Raw genomic sequence first — 21615 nt, 5'->3', positions numbered from 1 at the left:
CCCGAGGCTCTGATGGCTACTTGTGGGACTGGTTGGACTCAGTTCTGCTCATGTGTTAGATAGTTTTGTGCATTCCAGCATCCAACAGTAAAGGGTGACAGCTTTAAAAAAACAAAAACAAACAACAAAAATTAAAAACAAGAATGATGTAAGAGAACCAAAGTTTTTCCTAGAGAAGGGCCTCCAGTTTGGGGCTCCATGGCACGGGGGCTAGTTAGGAAGTCAGGTACCCAATATACCAGTGGCCTTATCCCAGAACCAAGGTCTTAAATTGGGTTGACTAGGGCTGGACTAGATGGCTCAGAGGTTAAGAGCACTGTCTGCTCTTCCAGAGGTCTTGAGTTCAATTCCCAGCAACCACATGGTGGCTCACAACCACCTATAATCAGGTCTGGTGCCCTCTTCTGGCCTGTAGTTGCATACACGCAGGCAGAAAGCTGTATGATGTATACACAATAAATAAATGCTTAAAAAAAAATTGGGTTGACTAGTAGGGCCTCTAGCCTATAGTTGAGAGTAAGTTCTTAGCCTCTTCTGTCCCCCAGTTAACCCCCCACCGCAGCCAGGTTATCAAAGCGAGGAGTAACGTTAGTGAGGAATGACATGAGACTCCAGCTCTCAGCCACCAGAAGACCTGCCCTTTGAGCCCCCTCACTACCACTGAGCATGCCTCTGAGACACCTGGATCGGTGTGGGGGAAGCAGCTAGAGGGTACAGCTGCTGTGGGGGTATGGAAAGGGCCTGCTTGTAATTTCATCTTGCCTTTCCCTACCCCAGTGCTTCTGATCATATCTTTAACAGCCCTGTAACTCCTGCTTTCTGAACCCTAGGGTCCATGACCAGTTTCTTTCTTTCTTTCTTTTTTTTTTTTTCCGGAGCTGGGGACCGAACCCAGGGCCTTGCGCTTCCTAGGAAAGCGCTCTACCACTGAGCTAAATCCCCAACCCCACCATGACCAGTTTCTTAAAAGCTGAGTGTTCTAGTCTACAGCCCTAGCAGTCTGGCACCAGCTAAAACAGAATATAGACTAATGACCAGGGCTGGCCAGGGAAACTGAGACACATGAAGCTTGTATAAGGGGACTTGGTAAACCCTCTAGGAAAACAGTTCCCCTGTCCTGCCTGCAGTGGGTTCTGTAGCCTGGGTGACTGTGAATCCTCCTGTGTCCACATTCACCAAAGGTCTGGGCAATCAACCTGAGAGTAATCTGGCTCTTTCATAACCTACCCTACTTGCCCTCCCTGCTCAACATGTTAACTGGCTATGTAGTCACTACAGGGGATCCCATAGCCAAAAGGTGTCTCCAGAGGGTTGGGCTAGCCTTCTGGTACGTTGGCCTTCATGGACACAGCCTTGTTCGTGAGTATTCTTTTTTTTTTTTCCGGAGCTGGGGACCGAACCCAGGGCCTTGCGCTTCCTAGGTAAGCACTCTACCACTGAGCTAAATCCCCAGCAGGAGCTCTGAGCACAGAGAAGAAAATGGTTTGTTGCTCATCCTGAAGATGCAACCCCAGGGCAGGGGCTTCCTATTTGCAGTGCTAGGTACAGTACCAAGACTGAGTGAGTGAGCACTCTCCAAGCATTAGTAACCCTCGCCTTTAACCTGCTGCACCAGTAGACAGGACCAAGCTCTTCCTGTTGCCACCAGCAGAGAGCGCTCACATCTCATGAGTCAGAAGGGCTGATGTGGGAGATTGGAACGGACACTTCAGTGGCCCTCCAAAAGAGAAGAGTCCAGGCTATTTATGGCCAGCATTTCTTTCCTGAGGATAATGACCCCCCCCAACTCCTACAAAAGGGGGTTATATACAAACAGAAAGCACCCACCTAATCCACATCAGATAACTAACAGGATCTTTGATCTTGTTCCCCACCACTCGCCTCCAAGACAGCCCTGCCCAGCCAGAGCTGCTTGGTCATTAGTCCTCTGTGCCCAGCTGAGGTCTCCTTTCTAGATCCTAGCCCCCAACCTCATTCAGCTTCACAGAGTGGAATGAAATGTTAGGGCCCAAAGAGGCTTTCAGAAACCTCTCACCATCTATCTTTCCCAGGTCCTAGGGGATAGCCTCTGCTATCTATCCCCAGAAGGCCAGGGCAGAAGTGCTTAATGCTAAGAGGTTTGCTGGAGTGAGTAATCAAAGCTGTTTGTAGTCCTAACCAACAAAGTGCAACTATGTGACTTTGGCAAGTCATTGGCCGTTTCTGATTTGCTCGAAAGGACTACCTCCTATTTACTTCACTGAGCCGTTTAATGATGAAATAAGATGTTTTGAAACAATGAGGACCTATACAGTCCTATGTTGGGTCACAATTGTGAGGTCAGACATTGACTCAGGCAGGTCATCCCTGATGGTTTTGTTTAGTTTTCTACGACAGGGTCTATATAGCCCTGACTGGCACAAGCTTATTTTGCAGACCAGGCTGGCCTCAAACTCAGAGATTGGGGCTGGAGAGATGGCTCAGTGGTTAAGAGCACTGACTGCTCTTCCAGAGGTCTTGAGTTCAATTCCCAGCAACCATATGGTGGCTCACAACCATCTGTAATGAGATCCGATACCCTCTTCTGATGTGTCTGAAGACAGCTACAGTGTACTTAAATATAATAAATAAATAAATCTTAAAAGAAAAACAACTCTGATATCCACCTGCCTCTTGCAGGACTAGAGGTGTGTACACCATACCATACCCAGCCTGCTTCCCCACTGATCCCCATGACAATTTCTCCATGTAGCCCCAGCTGTCCTGGAACTCACTCTGTAGACCAAGCTGGACTTCTCTGCTTCCTGAGTGCTGACTACAGACATACACCACTGTCTGACCTCAGTTTGCTTTGTTAAGGTGTGGGTAGGTAGGTAGGTGTTTTGCCTGCATGAATATCTGTATTTCATGTTCCTGACCGACCCCTGCAGAATCCAGAGAAGGGTATAGGATGACCTGGAATTGGAGTTATGGTTGTGAGCAATATTTGGGAGCGGGCGATCAAACACCTCCAGAAGAGCAGCCAGTGCTTCTAACAGCTAAGCCATCTTCCCAGGCCCTGACAGGCTGTAAATGATTTTATTTACATTTGCCTGCATCACATGCACATCGAAGCCACAAGAGGGAGTCAGAGTCCCAGGGACTGGAGCCCCAGGCAGGTGCTAGCTATTTGACCTGGGTGCTGGAGACACAGCCTGTGTCCTTTAAAGAGCACATGCTCTGGTGGCTGAGCCAGCCCCAGAGCCCTATTACGGGGTTTAATTACTCAGACCATCACTAACTTCACCCTTCACCGGCCTCTTGTGGCTTCCCTGTGGCTCCGCCTCTTGCAATAAAATGACTCAGCTGCTGCAGGTTGAACTCCATCTCAGGTTTCAGTGCAGATTTATTTCAGTTTTATATTTTATTCCAGGCAAGTGCTTATTACATGGATAGTATTCATGTCTCAATACCTAAACTCAGAGCATGAACAGCCACTAGAGTACAGTTCAATAGTAAAAATACAATATGTACAAAATTAGGGTTTTTGTAGTTTTTTTTTTTTTCCCACACAGCAGATGTACCCAAACACATAAAAATCTCTACAGTCTGGGGTCGCTACAATTCATATTTCAGGAAACAGAGACACAGTGACCAAGTCCTCACTGTAAACAAGGGCCACCTCTTTGGGGATTGGGAGTGGGACCCTGGGATTGGGGTGGGGGAAGCAGCTGTCCCTAGAGAGAGAGACTATGGTGACCCAACTGCCCTCCAGGCATCCCCTGCCCTTCTTTGGCCCCCAGGGACCCACTCTCCCCTTTCCTCCCCGAGGTAAAGATCCCAGGCAGTGAGCCACTCCAAACAGCACAGGTAAAACACGCATGAGAGGTAAGGTGTGTGTATGTGTATGTGTGTGTGTCCCAGGCTGGAAGGAATAGGAAGGGAAGGGCCAGGCGGTCCCACAGGGTGAGGACAGATGTGGTCCTAACAGCTCTCAAAGGGGAGATGCCCAAGAAAGGGCTGGGAGGTGGCTGCCCACTTGGGCACACAGCAGTCACAAATAACAAAAACAGCAACAACACCCATCACCACCAATCTGGACATAGTCATTCGGCACTAGATCTGGAGGAACCCCTGCTGGGGGGAGGGAGGGCTGGGTGGATGATGAGGTATCTGTGCAGGCCTGGGGGCCAACACAATGGTGTGAACTCTGGAACTGGCCTCAGACAGAGAGAAGGGTAAATGGGACAAGTGGTCTGACCCAGCCAGCACCAGACTCTGCCCCTTGTCACAACACAGAGCAGAGAGTGGTGGCCCCCAGAGTCAGAGTGCGGGTAGAGGTGGCCGGCTGCGGCCACAGGAAGGCAGCCAGCTCGCTGGGGTTCCTGCGCCGCCGGAGTAGAGACCTGGGCCTAGCCACCATTCCCTACCCCGGGGAGACAATAATAATAATAAAGTGCCCTGGGGGGTTTCCAGGGCCAGGAGGACCTGTGAGCTCTGAGGCACCTGAGGAGTCATTATTTTAAGGGAGAATGTATTCAAGACCTTCGCTGGCCTCAGTGCCCGCTCACAATGTCATCTGAAGGACCCTGAGCCTTCCCCTCTGGCCTCCCGACTGCCTAAGCCCCCAGTGCAAACTTCACACCTTAGGGACACTTGCTTCCTGCCCCATACTGAAAGGCCATTGGTGAGTGTCCAGTGAGGAGCTGAATGTGCACACGTGTAACTGAGTGTCTGACACAAGGCCACTTGTAATAAATATTCACTTAAAGAGAGAAGCCAAAGCAGTCTGCAAAAGCAGAGGCAGGAAACACAGCATCCCCTAAGCACAGCACCCTCACCGTAACCAAACACAGGCTAAGCCTTGTCTTCACCCAGCAAAGGCCCTTTCCACCATGGACACTGCAGCACCCACCAGGAAGGGGTCTCGAAATCACCACTGAGAAGGGAGATGGGAAAAGCCCTGGGATTTCAGCTCACTGATACCTCAGCAGTGTGGCTTAGTTCCTAGAGCCATTGCTGGTCCACGCCTCCCAAGCTTCAGGCAGTACCTAACCCCGGGGGCCAGGGGAAGCGCTAGGGAAGTCCCAGCGCAGAGGCAGGCTTGGGAAACCTGACAACAGCCTGGACTTTGTTTACTGGTTGAGACTCATTCTGAACAGTTTCTGCTGTAACCAATCAGTGACCACAGGTGGGTCAGAGTGCCCCAGGCCCAGGCATTCACTTGTCCTAGCCTGACTCCAGATCTGTCACCTGTGCTCAGAACTGGGCCCCTCCTACCCATTTCCCATCTTTCTGGGGCTCCCTGTTTCCTATACAGAGGTCCCATAGGACTCCGAGGCTGGGGAGGGGAGGCCAGGGAGCTTAGCCACCTCACCAGACAGAGCAATAGCAGCAACAGCACAGGAAGGCAGGCCAGGGAAGGAGAAGCCAGAGAACGTAAGCCACAGTGCAGACTTCCTGGGGGGGGGGACAAAGCAGGGAGGTGGATGGCACCAGAACCGGCACCAGGCTGGGTAGGCAGGAATGTCCACCATAGCATCCTCATGTCTACCAAGTCCTAGTGCAGCAGGATGGTTTCCTGCCTGCACCCAACTCCCTGGGGTCCCTCCCTTCCCCTGGCTCAGAGTCTCCGCACCCCCTTCCCCTAAGGAGGCCTGGGGGTGATGTGGGTGGGGCGGGCCTGGGCCTGGCTGGAATGTGTGGAGCTGGTGGGTGGGAAAAGAGGCAGTCAGGTCCCCTTCCCTGCCCCCACTGGGGGCCTAAATGGCCTCATCCTCAAGCCAGCTTGAGTGTGCTGACCGGAAAGGAGGGCATGGTGACCATCGTCACAGGGTTGAGCACTGTTTGGCCCACCAGCTGGGGGTGGTGCACCACCTGGGCCCCCACAGCTGGCTTTGCCATGACAGTGGCTGGGGGCCCCAGCCCTGCTGTGCCATTTACTTGCTGGTGCGAAAGGGTGTGGGCAATGTGGCTCACTGCCACGGGCTGGCTCACGGCCACCGGCTGTGGGTACAAGGGCAGCTGGGAGCCGAGGTGGGCCACATGGTTGAGGGTGGCAGGGTGCACTGTGATGTGGCCGATGGGGGGTGTGGCGGGTGCCAGCTGCACAGCAGGGCTGGGGGCGGAGGGGGCGATGTGGGCGATGTGCTTGCCCCCCGGCCCCTGCAGAACATGGTTCACAGTCTGGATGACTGAGGCATGGGTCGTGGCTGTGTGGGCGATGACTGTGGAGCCGCCCCCAGCCGTGGCCACCAGATGGGCTGGAGCTGGCACTAGCGTCTGGGTTGGGGTGGCAGGTGGGGGAGGAGGGGCTGGCAGAGGGGTCTTTTGCTGTGGTGGCTGCTGCTGCACAGGGAGGTGGGCAGGAGACAGGGCCACTGGGTGGGGGTGAGGGTGCGGATGGGCAGGCAGAGGCGCAGGGGCGGTGCTGGGGGTTGGCAGGGCGGCTTTCAGCAGCTCCGGCTGGGGACGATGGTTCAGCTTAGGTGGGCCCAGGCCTGCCCGGTCTCCCTCCATCTCCTCGTCAACGTTGTCCTCGCCCTCTGTCAGGGAGCACAGGGCAGGGACCAAGTCAAGAGAGGTCGGGAAACAAGTGGCTGGAGACACAGGGGTACTTGGGAGTCTGGGAACACGAGGGAACTAGGTAGGGCAGGCGGCCTCTTTTCTAGCAGGGAAGAACCTATTTAGAGAAGCCAAAGACAGCATCTGAGAGTGGTAGGAACAGCACAGGGGATGAGGCTCACCAGAGGCTGTGGAGGTGGAGGCCTGGTCATCCTCAGGCTGGCCCGTCTGCCGGAGCACACGGTCAATCTCCAACACATCCATCCACTGGCTCAGCTCATGCTTGAGCTCTGCCAGGCGCTGCTGTGTGGCAATCTTCTCCCGTGCAAGCCGCTCCATCTCATGCTCATACTCCTTCTCCTTCCTCTTCAGGGACTGGGAACAGGGCAAGTGACAGCAGGGTGTCCTTAGCAACGGTCACAGGCTCTGCGGCCCTCAAAACCTCTAGACCAGTGGTGGTTCTCAACTTTCCTAAGGTTACAAACCATCTAATATGGTCCCACATGCTGTGGTAACCCCCCCAACTGTAAAACAACTTCACTGCCACTTCGTAACTGTAATTTTGCTACTGTTATAAACTGTATGTAAATATCTAACATGCAGGACATCTTGATATACGACCCCCAAAGGAATCAAGACCCACAAGTTGAGAACCATTGCTCTGGACAATCTGCAGTGATCAGACCAACTGCCTCCTATTCCATCACTCTGCTCAGTGAGGGCCAGCATCTAAGTCACTATGGTTCCCTGAGCAGGCACCATTAAAGGATAGCACACATCGGAGTCTGGGGCCCTTCCCCACACTGCCTCAACTGGCTCCCCAGGGACCTCAGTCTCTATAACTCCTCACCTCATTCGATCGCTAAAGCCACAGTGACTCTTCTTAGTACCCACTCCACAAGGCCTGCGCTCCTCCTCTCTACCACTCACATGTCTGCTTGCTGCCTCTGTCCTTGGAGGGTTACTTGCTAGACTGTGACGGTGCGGTCTCCATCACAGACTTGTCTTGGCAGCAACACTGGCTCCATTCTGCCCCGAGTTCATCTGCACCTTAGCCCCCGTGCTTCCTCTCTAGCCTGTAATTTGGCTTACTCCCCTCTCAGGACCCTACCTACAACCCTCCAGACCTCACAGGATGTTGAAAACTCTGTGGTGTGCCCCACTGCCCAACAACAAAGGATCTTGGGAAGCTCTCTAGCACTCCGATTCTGACTTCACACCCGAGACTTCTCACCTCGAAGTCTAGACCACTGTCCTCACCACAAATATCCCTGCCCCCCTCAGAACACAGGAGGGTCTTCCTTACCCACAATGCCTCTTCTAGACTCCACCCCACCCTAGTCAAACCCCTCACTAGGTCACTGTTCTAAAGGCCAGCTCATGTGCCAGTGTTCAGCTGCCCAGTGTTTCTTCCATGGCCTCCAGGGCGGACACTACAGCCTAGGTACGTCAATCCTATATCCATAAGTCAAGGTAGACCCTCTCACCCTTTGTGTCCAGAGGCCGCTTCTCAACTGGCTTGTAAATGTCTACCTTCTAAAGCATGGGGTCACCTCCAAGTGCAGAGACCATGGGCACTCCATGTACCAGCTTGTCTCTGAACCTTGTCTGCCTTGCTGTTCACACATGGAGCCCCTGCCATTATCCCTGTGCGGAGCTGGTCTGTCTAGTCTCTCCCTCTCTCAACGACACCGACTGGCTTACAGGGCAAGGAGACACGTGCTACAGCGCAAGGCACAGAACGACTTCTAAGTTTTGCTCAACTTCTGCAGTGTAGGCCACAGCTGACACTTAGCTGCTTTACCCTCTGAGCCACCTCACCAACCAGTCCCTGGAGTCCCAATCACATACTCTCCTGCCTCCGTCTTCCCCAGCGTTCCTACTGTGAGATTATCTGAGACTAAACAGGAGTCTGTGATGGGTCTTCATTAGCCCTGGCTCATACAACCATGGAGTGTTTCATCACACATGGCCCCTGTCCAACCTGTGAGAAATTATAAGGGTACTTCCCCAGTCAGTTTATACCCCAATCCTACCAGTGGCCAGCGGTGTGCTTACTCAGGCACCAGAGGATCTGGGAGTCTGTCACCCTGTTACTAGGTAAGATGGGAGCCCAGTACTCAGTGTCCCCTGCTTCTACACCTTAGCAGTTCAACAGCTTCTCCTGACAGACACAGCAAAGCATCCAACCCCTGCAGCCCTAGATCCTACTTACCCACATTCCTCCAGTCACCCCAAGCTTTGGACATTCCAGTTTGAGCAAAAGCTTCAAACTGTCAATGCCCACAACACAAGGCCCAGAGCTGGCACGCTGGCCTCGACGAGCCTAGCGCTAGTTCCACACCACGGTCCCCCTCTACTGGCCTAAGTTTAATCTGCTTCTCTCCACGTTTCTCCTAGAATCAGCAGGAAAGACCCTCTCTTCACCCTACACACGAAATCACACATGGCACCTGTGTGTCCTCTCACCTGGCTCTGTCCCTGAGGGTTGCACATGACATCAGAGGAGGCCACATCAACCACAGGCCCTTGGTGACTCAGTCCTCACTTGCACCTTGAGGCTCCTGGTTGGAAGTGCCATCCTGAACTCTATCCACTGCTTGCAAGGAGGGCTATATTTTGGGTCAGGGAGACAAAGTGTCAGGGGCCAAAACCCCTTTTCCAGAGGTCAGCCCGCGGGCCTAAAGACCCCTGCAGTTTCCCCAGAGTCAAAGGTTAGTCCGTACTGTTTCACTTGTGTTTGCCTTGTGGCCCTGGAAACTAGGTGCACAGCCTCAGGAATGTTGGGCAAGGACTCTTCTAAGCCAACACTTCCTGCCTAAGAGGCTTTGTTTTAAACCCACTTATTTTAGGTATCAATCTAGATACATGTCCCTTTCTCTTGTCCCTATCCACTCCAAGTGTAGCTTTCTTTTTTTTTTTTTTTTTTTTTTTTTGATTCTTCTCAACAGCCTTTATTGCAGGACCACCTCATTGCTGATACGGGGACCTCGAGCAGCAAAAGCGCTCGCCTTATATACACAGCAGGCTGGGGCTATGCTACTTGTCCTCCTGGGATTCCAAGTGTGGCTTTCTTAAGTCCTTTACTACCTCCACACAACTCTGGAGGCCACCTGGGACCTCAACCCCCTCCTACAACACCCCCTTCCCTTAAAAGACAAGGTCTTATTACTATGTAAGTCTAGCTGGCCTGGACCTCAGATCACCTGAGTCTCCCTTCAGACCACCATAGGCCTTGCTAGTGCCACCACAGGCATTGCTATAACCTTTCTCCTTTAGACGGACTCACTACCAAGGTCCTAGGTCCTCAGGGTGCCACTGTTCTCTCCAGGACCAACTTTTACCTCATGTAATGCCTGCTGCCTCTATGCAAGACAAAGCATCCCATCATCTCTCTCCCTCCTGCTGAAGAAACAACCACGCTGTCCTCCACTTTGCCTTGTTCACCTGGATATATCCTGCAAATGTTCCAAAGAACCCATCACTCCTCAAGGCAGTCCTCAAATGTTCAGTTAGGATCTGCTGCAAGGACGCATCTCATCCCTTTTTCTTTGGTCTCTGGTCTTCAGAAGTAAACCCAGAGCAAGACTAAAAATATTTAACGAAATAAATGAGTGGGTGCCAAGGAGGAGCTCCAGAATCTTGTGACTTGTTTCTACTTCTATGACCAAGCAAGCATTCTCAGCGACAGGCTGGGGCCCCTCCCACTTCCTCGTCAGATCAGGCCTGATCCTAGGGAACTTCCTTTGGCTGTTTCTGAGCTATTTTCAAATCCACACATTATGCAAGGCTCCTTTTCCCCAAGTACACATCTATAAAAAGGCACTTGACTTGCTCCAGCTCCTACTTCGCAGTTGCAATTTCTATTGTTTAAAGACTGCAAAATTTTTGCATAAACTTCAGTTCTGCCACCATCTCTACAGTATTATCTATTCTACTTTGCATCATCAAATGAGAAAACTAATATTCAAAGAAAATGTCGCAGCATAACCGCAGAGGTCTGCTAAGAGGTTACATTGGTTAAAAACAAGTGAATCACGCCCAAGCCTAAAGTCAGTAAAATCATCACGGAAATAAGCTACAAGACATTGCACAGCCTCTGTCCGGGCCCCTCGGCCCGCAAGCGAGGCCCCGCCCCTTCAGAGCACGCGCGCACCCACGCGGACTGGTCCGCAGCGTCATCGCGGGCAGCTGGCCCCGCCCCTAGCTGCCGGGAAGCGCCGGGAGGCGGGCGGAAAGGCGTGCGTCCGCTGGTGGCTCGGAGGAGTGGCCTGGGGACTCAAGCCCTGGGTCCGGTTACCTCCAGGTTGTGACCTAGCGGCCGAACCCCCCTGGAGTGCGGGCACCCCTCCCACGGAAGCTCTGATGCAGCCGCGAGCATCCCGAGTGGGCGGACGGAAACCCCGATGTTTGCCCTGCCCCCGCGCGCGGCCGGGAACGCTTGGTCCCTCCCATTCCCCAACGGTTTGGTCTCCGGCGCCGCCAAGCCTGGCCGCGCCCATCCCCCACCGCCTCCCGGGCACGCGGAACCCTACGCGGTTTCCAGGGCGACAGTAACTTCGCACTGCAGCAGAGAGGGCAGCCAGTGTCCAAGAAGAGAGGAGACACAGCCAGAGGGGACCCCTTCTCAGCATTCGCGGAATGGAAATAGTTAAGGCTCAGTGGCTTCGCGCTGTCACTCTGGCTCCCCGTGCCCCACCCGACAGTAATCCTGAGCACTGCCAGGTGAACAGCAAACACACCGTCCCTCTGGATTCATTTCCCCCCACCCCCCAGTAGCCCCTCTTGGCCCGAGTCCCGGTCTCGCCCGGGTACTGCGGACAGCAAGGTGCTGGACTCGCTTCGTCCCCTCGCCAGCCGCGGGCTGAGAAGACATGGTGCGTGGGGGAGGGGAAGGCTGAAGAGTGCAGCGCCGCCGCCCTCTCGCGCAGGCGCCCTCCTGCCCGCCCCCTCCCGGGGTGGGAGCCCCGCTGACGTCAGCCAGGCCATGTGCTTAGCGCCCGCGTGGAGACGGGCGGGGGAACCTGCCCCTAGCAGGAGGAAGCTGGCGCTGTGGCCGTCAAGGCACCGCCCAGCACTGCCTCCCTTCCCCATACCTGGATGTACCGCAGCGCCGTCCGCAGCACGCTCAGATTTGAAGTCTTTTTGTCGTCCACGTTGGGGATGTTGCGCTTCAGAGTCTCAAAACATTCCTTCAGATGGGCCCTCCTGGGGAAAGGGGGTTAACACTGGTCAGCCAACGCCTGAGTACACAGGAGCTGGAGGAAAGGACAAACCCAATGGAAGCTTTGGGGAACCAGGAGGGACAGGCCCAGAGTCACACTTGTAAGTGCGCGCGCACACACCTGTTCTTCTCCAATTTGTTGTGGACTTCTCTGGTTCCGATCCTGAAACCCAGACAGATAGGAGGCTCAGGGAGGAAGGCCCAAATCAAGCCTTCCGGACCCACATCACCCATACCACCACTAACCAGGTGTCCTTAACATTTTCTATAAATTAGAAAGTGCTGGCCCTGTGTTGAGCCCATCCAACCCTGTACATCTATGCTCGTAACTTATTGCCTCTGGAACCCTCCATCCCACTGGTCCAACTCAGAGACACAAGGGATCGTGTGGGGGTTCTGAATCTTTCTGCAAAGGTCTGGAAATGCCTCCCGAAATCTCCAGTGTTGCTGAGGTCTGACAACACGGAAAGCTGAGACCAAGAGCAGCAGGATAGTGGTTTCCTATGAGAGGTACTTCTAAGTGGCATGAGACATTCCTAAAAGGGCTAGCTGGTCAGGGTACCTTCCCTTGCATTCCCAGCCCAAGATTAACAGTTGTCTCCCATCCCACCGGGCCATCCCACTCACCCCCCAGGCCTCTTCTTTTGTTCACTGGATTTGGCTTCTTCGGCTGGTGCCAACTTCAGGGTTCCAAGTGTGGGCGGGGGTGGTTGCTGGGGAGCCAGCTGAGGCTGGACTCCAGGGTGTGGTGCAATGGTTAGGATGGGCGTAGGGAGGGGCTGCAAAGGCTTGGGACTGCCAGTGGGGGCTACTGTGGTCTTCGAATCAGGCAGTAAGGGAGCAGGGGTGGGCACCTGTGGTCTGGTGGGCAGGGGGACTGGCTCCTTAATGCTGAGTCCAGGGGTGCTGACCAGGGCTGGCTGACGAGGTGCCAAGGGAAGAGGCTGGGCTGCGGGGGGCAGAGGTGGAGGCGGGGGTAGGGACTGTGGGGAATTGGTCACTACAGGAATAGGAATGACAGTCAGTGGAGCAGGGGTGGCAAGTGGTGGTGGTGGTGCAGGCGGTGGTGCCGGTGGAGACAAAGGTAGTGGTGGAGCCTCGACTCGGGGTTCCTCCACAGGCAGGGCATGGGCCAACCTTGCCAGGTTACTTGCCCTCTTCTGCTCCTGCTCTCTCTCACGTTCCCGCTCCAGACGAAGGCGCTCCTGCTCCTCTAAATGAAGAGAACACACAAGGGTCTGAATAGAGCTCACAAGCCTGGACCCCTATCCTCCAACCTTAACTTTGTCCCAGACAGGGCTCAGCGACATTCTGCCTAGCCTGACACCCAGACATAGTCAAGCATGCCCAGCCAAGGTAGCACTGGTCCCTACCACTGGGGAACTCAACATCCTGGGGCAAGAAGTGGGAGACAAAAAGGATGGGTTGCAGGGAGTAGCAGGCTGGGTTTGGGGAATTCAGTTTCACGAGAAGGTGAGCAGGATGAGATGCTATGGGCCTGGCAACCCAGAGCTGGATGAGCGAGACAGATGACCAGCAGGAGTATCTAGAGGGACACAGAGCTAAGTGTGCACATGGACAAGTGAAGTCTTAGGCCAGATCACCATCGGAGTATGGAAAGACCTTCCACAGAATTTACCAAGCACCTGTTCGTGAGCAGGCAGCACCTTTGTTTCACAGTGAGCAGAGGGACAAACTGTGTCAGACATAGCCAGTCTGACCCCCAGCTGGATGCCCTGTACTTGTAAGCTCACTAGGTGTCCCCTCACATCCACAACCCCAGGTTACTGGGCAAACACATGACATTACTTCATGAGAAAAGGACCCTGGACTCCCAGGCTAATTCCAAGGCCTCAAATTTCCCCAGAGAGCAATGAACACAGTTGTTTCTTCTTCCAAACTGTCACGAGCCATTTCTCTAGTCTTGTCTGCTGTCTGTATCCCTTATACAGTAAGTACCATCTGCAGTACCTTGTACAGCAGGCACGGCACAAATTAGAAAGGTAGGAGGCAGGCAGAAAGGAAGAGTAGTTAGGTACAGGCAGAGCCACTGGACTCAGGTAACTTTTGTGATCATGACCTACTCAAGAGCTAGCTGCAAACGGGGCTGGGCCCCACCCAGGAAAGGGCCTTCTCTTAGGCCCCATCATTAGGTTCACTGGCTATGGCTTTTCAACAGGGCTGGATCACCACTCCCCAGGCCAAGGAGCCCTGGCTTTTCTAGCCTGTGGTGTTCAAAACTGTTGACACAAAGGGTGGACACACCCCAAAAGGTCATGTGATGTGGGGCTGTGTCTATGTCCTCTGTAGGAAGGAGGGGCATTTCCCCCCTCATGTCTTCTCAGCTTCAAGACTCCATGCTCGTGGGCACTGAAAGCTTTGAGAGAAGCAGGCCCATCCCCAGCCCAAGACAAGGAAGGAGCTGAGGAGGAAGTGGAGGGGAAATATTTGGACGGCATCATAAACTGATTTCCAGCAGGGAGAGTTTAGGGCTGCCATGGTTGGTCTCTTCCCATCTCTCCTGCCCTTCAGGAAGGGGAGGGCATGCTTGCTCCAATGAGGGGGCCTTGCTCCCCCTGTCAGCACTAACTTAGGTTACAGCCCCTGAGAAAACCAGCCCCTGCTCCAGCTTCCCACAAACCACAGTAGCAAAGAAGCCTGTTGAATTCCAACTTCAGAACCCTTCTCCAGCTGGGCCTGAAACACCTCCCAACTCAGGGCCTAACGCAGCTCCTTTAATTACATTTTCTGTGTTAGCACATGGGCCAGAGGACCACTTCCAGGAGTTCTCCCACCATGGGTTTCTGGGATGGAGCACAGGCAGTCGGGCTTTCTCTGAGAGTGGTCACTAGCACAGCCATCTCACTGGCCCGGAACAAGGGTTTAGTTTACCACAGGCAGAGGGACCATGGGCCAGGTACTGGACTGGAAGCAAAGCCTGGACTTTAAAGCTCCCCTAGGAAACAGCACCCCCCTCTCCTCCCACCTCTTCAGAGCCACCAAGTAGACAGGCTTCCCAGACACTAGGAAGAACTCACTAAGTGAGGCTCTACCACATCTGGTCCAGCATTGTCAACCCTCACTGGACAGCAGAGGCCACTGTACGACTGCACCAGTCCACCACTCTTTCCTGCTCCTGCCCATATCTCTGCCTCATTTCCCACCCACAGGGTCCTCTGCATGCACTGGAGGGCCAAGCACAGTGGTGGTGCTGGGGCCTCCTGTAGGTATAATCTGTGTTTAGGTCGTTCTAAAGAATGCTCCAGCCCATGGGTGTACTACACTCATTCTCATACACGCAAACTCACACCTCCTCCAGACTTAAACCCCAGTGAAGTCAGCAAGACCACCTGGGTTGGGGAGGGGAGGAGAGAGCACCAGACTCGTGTTGCCTGCAACCTTTCTAAACTACTGTAGCCTTCTGTGTACAGGAATTCTCCCTGAAAACTGGCAGGCCCAGAGCAGGACAGATACCAGGTACTTCTGCACACAACAGCAAGCTCCCTCCAAACAAAGAAGACGAGGACAATTCAAGTCATCTCCACAAATGCTGGCAAAGCCCAGGCTCAGGCCTCCTCTGGGCACTAGCAGAGTCTTTGTCCTTCCCTCTCTTCTCTCTCCCCCTTGTTAAATGTGTATCACACCCTCGGGTTCATCGTGTGAGCAAACTGGTCCACAGGCTTGACCTTGTAGGTGGGAATGGAGAGGACAAGAGAATCCTGCTCAGAGTTATCTGAAGTAAATACCTCAGAGCATGAACAGTTCTGGTCAGCAAGCTGGTATCACTTGTGGAGGTTTTTTTTTTTTTTTTAATGTATATGAATACACTGTAGCTGTCTTCAGACACAGCAGAAGAGGGCATCGGATCCCATTACAGATGGCTGTGAGCCACCATGTGGTTGCTGGGAATTGAACTCAGGACCTCAGGAAGAGCAGTCAGCGCTCTTAACCGCTGAGCCATCTCTCCAGCCCACCTGTGAGGGTTTTTAACGTGGGAACCACATCTGGTTTTGAACCCTTGGGAGTAGATCCAGTTCCTGCCTATCCTCTACGACTCTGATCCAACACCGACCAGCTGGGACCTGGGAGCTGAACTGTGCTTCTCCCCGGCACTCAATACTTGGGAAAGGGCTGTGTCATTTCTTAAGGCACTTTTCCCAGGTTCCTTTGCAGAGCTGCATCCACCAGCCCACTCTACCTGGGCTCAAGGCAAGGGTGAAGGCTTGGCACTAGGGGGTCTTGTCTTCTCCCTTTCTCTATATGGCTAGGAAGGTTAATGTGAAATAGTTCCCCAGAGGCAACAGTAGGGTCAATCCTGTTCACCTCTCGACTGCCTGGTTACATAATGGGGATATAATTGGTACTCCTGAACTGCATTGTGTTGAGGATAGCAGCAGGTAACTCGTTCTCTCAAACTCTTCAATTCTCCCCGTCCCCACATCCGCCACTGAAATGGGGATACCAGCCATTCTGGTTAACCACCAGCACTAGCACTGTTCATTGCTTGACCCTGCTCTGGACTCAAACACAAAGGGGAGAGGCATATGGACAGATACCCCAACCATCCCTTCTACAAAAACCTAAGCACTTGGGTCTTGCAAATCTCCAGTGACTCCTGACCTTGAGTGGCTAGTCTGTTTGACTAGGCCTGCGATCCTGCAGCTCCTCCGCCCCTTGCGGGCTACCACTCCTCCCGCCCCACCGTGGAAACTAGCTGCAGGCGCGCGCTTTGTGCGCGGGCACACAACGCGCACACAGGCACAGGCACACACACACACACACACACACACACACACACGCACGCGCGCGCGCACACAAACACACACTACTACCTCCTGCATGACTCATCATTGAAGCAACAATAGGCAGAAAGAAAGGGAAAGAGGGCGAAGAACACCACAGCACTACCGACTGAAGGGTTCTGAGGGGGCAGGGGAACCAGGAATCCCTAGGAGCTGCACACACACTTTCAGAACTGAGGCCCTCACAAGCGTCTGGAAAGCGGACGCTTGGACCTCTTCGTTCCCTATTTCAGAGGCACTCTAAGGCCAGAGACCACCGCCAAAGCTGATGAGTGACAGTCTCATAAACCCTCTTTTAGCCTCTATGAGAGCGCGCCAAAGTTGGCCCTTTTTATGCGAGCTTATTCCAATGTGGCCGGGGTGTTGCCAGAAGGGCCTAGGAACACCGTTAGTGGGTCAGTTAGATGTTACTTGGAGATGTCACTCTGAGATTCTGAGGATTTCCCTCGCTACAGGATCAAAAACAGGAGGCTTCAGCAAGAGCAGAGGCGAATATAGCTCCTCCTACCCAGGGCAAAGGCTCTCCCTGGGAGATGGCCAGCAACCAGAGCTAGAGGCCAACCCGACTCAAGGCCCCTCGCCAGCCCCGCCCAGGCCCCGCCCCCGGGCAACCGCGAGGAGGTGAGGAGGGGCCGGGCCTCACAGTCCCCAGCGGGAGTGTCCCCCGTGCACGTGGTCGGGGGCGGAGCCTGCTTACATCACCACTCTGGGTAACCAACGGGCTTGGGACGCAGGCACACGCAACATTCCAGCCAAGAGCGGGTTTGAAACGCGCAGACACGCCACATTCCACACCGGCTAAAGCAGGGCAAGGCAGGGGGGCCTAGGGCTGCCCCAGCGACCCGCGGGACACTCACATGCACCCAATCAGCGCAGCTCTCAGCCAAACCTTAGACGTGCGACCCAGCCCAGCTCTGGGAGGCGGGGTCAGGCGGGGCTGGCCAGGATCATAAGACACGCGATGTCATTTCATTCTGCAAAGGCCGCCTCCGCCCCAAGCAGCGCGTAGATCTGCCGGGAGCGCTCCCCGCACCCTCTAGCCCGGGCCAGGGAATCCGAAGAGCGGATCCGCGTAGAGTATTCCCCACCCCCACCCAGTTACGCACACGCCCACTCGTGTGCTGTACAAACACCCGTGTACACGTCCGTTCATCCGCTCTTTCTCGGCTCCCATCACACATCATCTTGCTGCACACACGCAAGCACACGCGGGTCTGCCACCCCCACACATCAACATCCCTCTCCCCATCCCCCGGTTCACACATTCTCAATGGTAGCGAGGGCGCCGCCCGCCCACAACTAAGGGGCCCCCCACTGAAGGTGTACGGGGTGCCAGGCAGCTAGGGTGGTACCCGCAGAAACTGGGTCCCTCTTTGCATGTTAATGAATTCATTAATTATTTTCAACGTTCGCATCACTCCTCCCGGATGGCAGCTCTTGTGGGGAGTCTGTGCCCGGCTTTTTAGGTCGCACCATAAAGGGGCCTGCCTGGGATTTCCAGTGAATTCGGGGATCGGGGTCACTGGCCTCCCCTTTTGCCCAGTGCCCCAGGGGCCCAACCGGGCCGCTCACCACGTGCTCTCTGTTGTTGCTGCGCTTGCCATTCCAGGAAGCGGGCCGCCTCCAGTAGCGTCTCTATGCTCATCGCGCCGAGAGCAGCCGGGGGCGCGCCGGGGCCAAGGCTGCGGCCCGCGAGCCAAGCACAGGTCAGGCTGGCGGGCCGGCAGGAGGGAGGGATCACCTCCGGGGGGCGACAGGGCTGGGCGGAGCAGCGCACTCCTCAGGAAAGAACGGGGGAGCACGGGGAGAAAAATCAATGTCTCCAAAATATTTGCAAAATAAAAATTTGCAAATTAAAAAAAATTTTGATGCAAAAAATAAAAAAGGCGCACTGCCTTCTTCCTTCCTTCTTCCTCTTCCTCTCTTCCGATGCCTCCCGCCCCGCGGCCCCCGGAGTCCCGCCGACAAGAAAGGGCTTTGCAACAAGATGGCGAGGAGGCACCGACACACACAACAAGGGAAGGAGCCGCGCTGCCCCCGGCCGCCGCCCCCGCTACTACACCGGGGCCGCAGCCAAAGCCCGGACCGGAGCCCCCGCCCGCAGGGCCGCGGCGTCTCACTGAGGGCGGGGTCGCGCCAAGGATAGCCCCGCCCATCGCGCGCGCACACGTGGCTTGGGTGGGGGTGAGAGATGGAACCAGGCTTCCGCGCTGTTTCCGCTCTCCCTATTTGCCCCTCCTCTCCGTGGCCAGCCACAAGTTAAACAGGGGTTGCGTGCTTGGGGCATTCACGGCGGGATCTGCCCTGCAGAAAGAATGGGAAGCCCAAGGCTTTGGTTAGCTGAGACGTGGTGACACAGGTCAGGGAGACCTACATTCTAACCTCCAGGTCTCTACACCCCACATAGACACGACCTAAATCCTGCAGCCGTCCGGTCTGTCGCAATTACACCCGGGATCCGCCCCTGGGCGGAGCTGACAGCGGACTGCTAGAGTCCTGACAGAGGGACCGGAGAGCTGATCCCGTTCCGGATTTTGTCTCTGTTCCTCCCCCCGCAGTGCGTTCGCATCCTATTAGGCTACATCACCAGGCCGCCCGCCAATGGGTGGGCAGGACAACACGGCATGGAGCAGCTCCACATGGACACCCCGCGCCGCCAGCCTTGGGTTTAAAGGGCCAGTGTCTTCAGGGTCGTATTAGCGGGTGCGGATAGGGCCACCGGGTGACGGTAAGGTGAGACACCTACAGGGGGAATTCCGCAGTCGTGCTGAGGCCCATCCCCTGCTTTACATCACCCTCCCATTCAAAACCAGGTCTTCCTTCTTCTAAATTCTTTGTCCACCAGTTTTGATATGGGTGGAGACAAAAAGTGTGCCACTCCAGAGGCCACCTCGTTGTTGGGCCCCGGCCCCAGTAGTCAAAGAGCGAAGCATCTGAAACCCAGGCCAAGGAGGCGTGGCCTAAATCAGGAACAACAACGTGGAGGGCGGAAGCTGTGCGCTACCCTGGCTGCCTGCTGGGCGCGGGGCGGGGTCGCTCACTAGGTTGGGCTGGAACCGCGCTCTCTCCTAAGCTCGCCAGTCAGCCTTTATCCTGACTCCAAGGTTTAGAGGACCTTCCTTGGGTACAATCAAAAAGATCTTTGAAGTCAGCTTGCCCAAATCATTGAACTTTGCAGGTAAGAAAACTGAGGCCCAAGTGAAGGGACTACTTCAACTGCTCCTTGTTCCATCGAAATCTGGTCAGACCTCTCTCAACCAACCGTCTGTCTCTTACCACCTCCGTCCTCACAAAAGTGAAGGACTATCAAACTGCAATGCAGGAAGGGTCTGAGCACTCACATATTCTTGATTAGGACAACAGAAATGTCCTATATCTGAAACCCAACCACACTGTATGGCTACTTTGGTGGAAGCCATACAATCTCCATTCGTACAATTAGCATTGAAAGCACTAAAATATCATGAGCACAATAGAGTCGACCGAGTTACTGTCTCAGTGCTAGGAATAGGCAGTTTACCTGTTAATGCGTCAACCTCCTTGGTAGCCAATGCAAAGAAAGTGGAGACATGGCAGTGCTTTCAGGATCTTGGGCTCCACCACACAGCACCGGGAAGCAATCCGCCAGGCGTTAGAGCAGGCCACCCTGGCAATCCAACCTACACAACATTATGTGCCTACTTTCAGGAGCTGCTAGAGCAGCCAGAAGCGCAGAACAAAGAGGGTGGTGGTCTCTCTTCCCCTAGAGGTCTATCCTGCACAGCTCAACGGAGTCTTTGATCTTGATGTATTGAACTGTTAACATGTGGAGCTGAGCATGAATAACTCTTATGCAAATGACCAGTGTCACTATAAAGCCAAAGCAAAGGAGACCCTGTGAGCCCAGTTGTCTACAGGCTAAGCAGCCTTTTCCAAAGCCTACAGGGGCACAGGCTGACTTTCCTTCCTGGTGTCTACCCGCTTTGGGTGCTATTGGACCTGACCTACACATACTACAGAACATGGAGATGATAGAGGAGCTGGAGGTGGAGCTTCCAATGTTCTTTGCATGGAAGTCAGCACCATTCACTCAGACTGTCCAGCTTGCCCTGTCTTCCTCAAGTGGCCCACAGCACTCATAACAAACCTAGGTGCTTCTATTCTTGTGAGGGGCCAGTTCTGTGACAAAAAAGAAATTACTTCTTGGAGCAGTATTTTGAAAGCACCTCCCTTCTCTGGGGGGAGGAAGTGAAAGTGGGGTGAGTGCAGACTTGAATGCTGGCCTTTCCCTTGCCCCCAATACCCCATCTGCTTCAGAGCTTAGTGGAGATGCTTGCTATTTAAAACAAACAGCCTTACAGGCTTCACATGATCATGTTTATTTAGGTCACATGGGGACAGCAGTCAGGAGATGTCAGGCAAAACCAAGGATTTAGAAAGGGTTTGCAAGGCCTGTTATTGCTTTCAGGAGCCTAAAATGGCCACCGCAACTTCTCGTTCACTAAGTAAGATTTCTGGAGGTTCAGGAGGGGTCAGTGGGAAGGTGAGACACCTATACGGAGGCACAGAAGAGAGAAATGAATGGGAGGGCTGTTTTAACATGTTCTAGTTTCCTGTTCCAATGGGTGGAGCTAGGGCATAAGTTGGCAAGCATTCACTCAAGGGAAAAACTCTAGTTTGATGTTTCAGCAAAAGCTTAGCGGGTTAGAGAATGATCCCAGAGCCAGCCATCTCCTTGAACATGCTTCAAGTCCTGTTGTGTCTTTTCTAGATGCTGAGGATATCTGGGTCAGGAGGGCAACACGGTCTTCTACCATAGTGTACTTTCTCATGAAGATTTTCAACATCTTCCTCCTGCCTTGTGCTCAATGCCTGCTCCATATCCTGCCTTCCTCCCTTGTCTGTCTGTGCTGACTGACTTCCTGTCCTCGCACCATTCATCCCAACAGAGCCATACACTTACCGATCCAAGTGCTCTAGGAAGTCACTTCCCTGACAACTCCCAAACAATGGGATGTGGAGAGGGTGTGGAGCTCAACACACAGATATTTAGACTATTCCAGGAGATGCCCCAGCTTTTCAGCCTTC

General features: G+C 54.1%; 1 protein-coding gene across 4 annotated transcripts; it reads right to left on the bottom strand.

The window, feature by feature from the left end:
• Positions 1-3334: 3334 nt before the first annotated feature.
• On the bottom strand, positions 3335-18902 carry Mnt (MAX network transcriptional repressor). 4 transcript variants are annotated; one of them, NM_001105807.2, is made up of 6 exons: positions 18121-18597; positions 12374-12959; positions 11868-11909; positions 11619-11730; positions 6705-6897; positions 3347-6503 (listed from the first exon to the last, which is right to left on the bottom strand). In NM_001105807.2, the coding sequence occupies exons 1-6, from the start codon at positions 18191-18193 to the stop codon at positions 5737-5739; spliced, it is 1773 nt and encodes a 590-aa protein (NP_001099277.2). In that variant the 5' UTR covers positions 18194-18597; the 3' UTR covers positions 3347-5736. The 4 variants fall into 4 exon arrangements, with proteins under 4 accessions (XP_038941434.1, XP_038941435.1, XP_038941436.1 ...); XM_039085506.2 differs by lacking the exon at positions 11868-11909 and having other exon boundaries at positions 3335-6503; positions 18121-18902; XM_039085507.2 differs by lacking the exons at positions 11619-11730; positions 11868-11909; positions 12374-12959; positions 18121-18597 and adding exons at positions 8992-9134; positions 9970-10844 and having other exon boundaries at positions 3335-6503.
• Positions 18903-21615: the final 2713 nt, after the last annotated feature.

Source organism: Rattus norvegicus, chromosome 10, assembly GCF_036323735.1.
Source record: "Rattus norvegicus strain BN/NHsdMcwi chromosome 10, GRCr8, whole genome shotgun sequence".
NCBI lineage: Eukaryota > Metazoa > Chordata > Mammalia > Rodentia > Muridae > Rattus > Rattus norvegicus.
This window is presented reverse-complemented; position numbering and strand designations above follow the sequence as displayed.

Coding starts and splice junctions, on each gene's coding strand:
- Mnt (NM_001105807.2), bottom strand. CDS start 18,193: ATGAGCATAGAGACGCTACTGGAGGCGGCCCGCTTCCTGGAATGGCAA. Junction 12,960..18,120: donor GCAACAACAGAGAGCACGTG/GTGAGCGGCCCG, acceptor CTCTTCATTTAG/AGGAGCAGGAGCGCCTTCGT. Junction 11,731..11,867: donor AACAAATTGGAGAAGAACAG/GTGTGTGCGCGC, acceptor CCCTTTCCCCAG/GAGGGCCCATCTGAAGGAAT.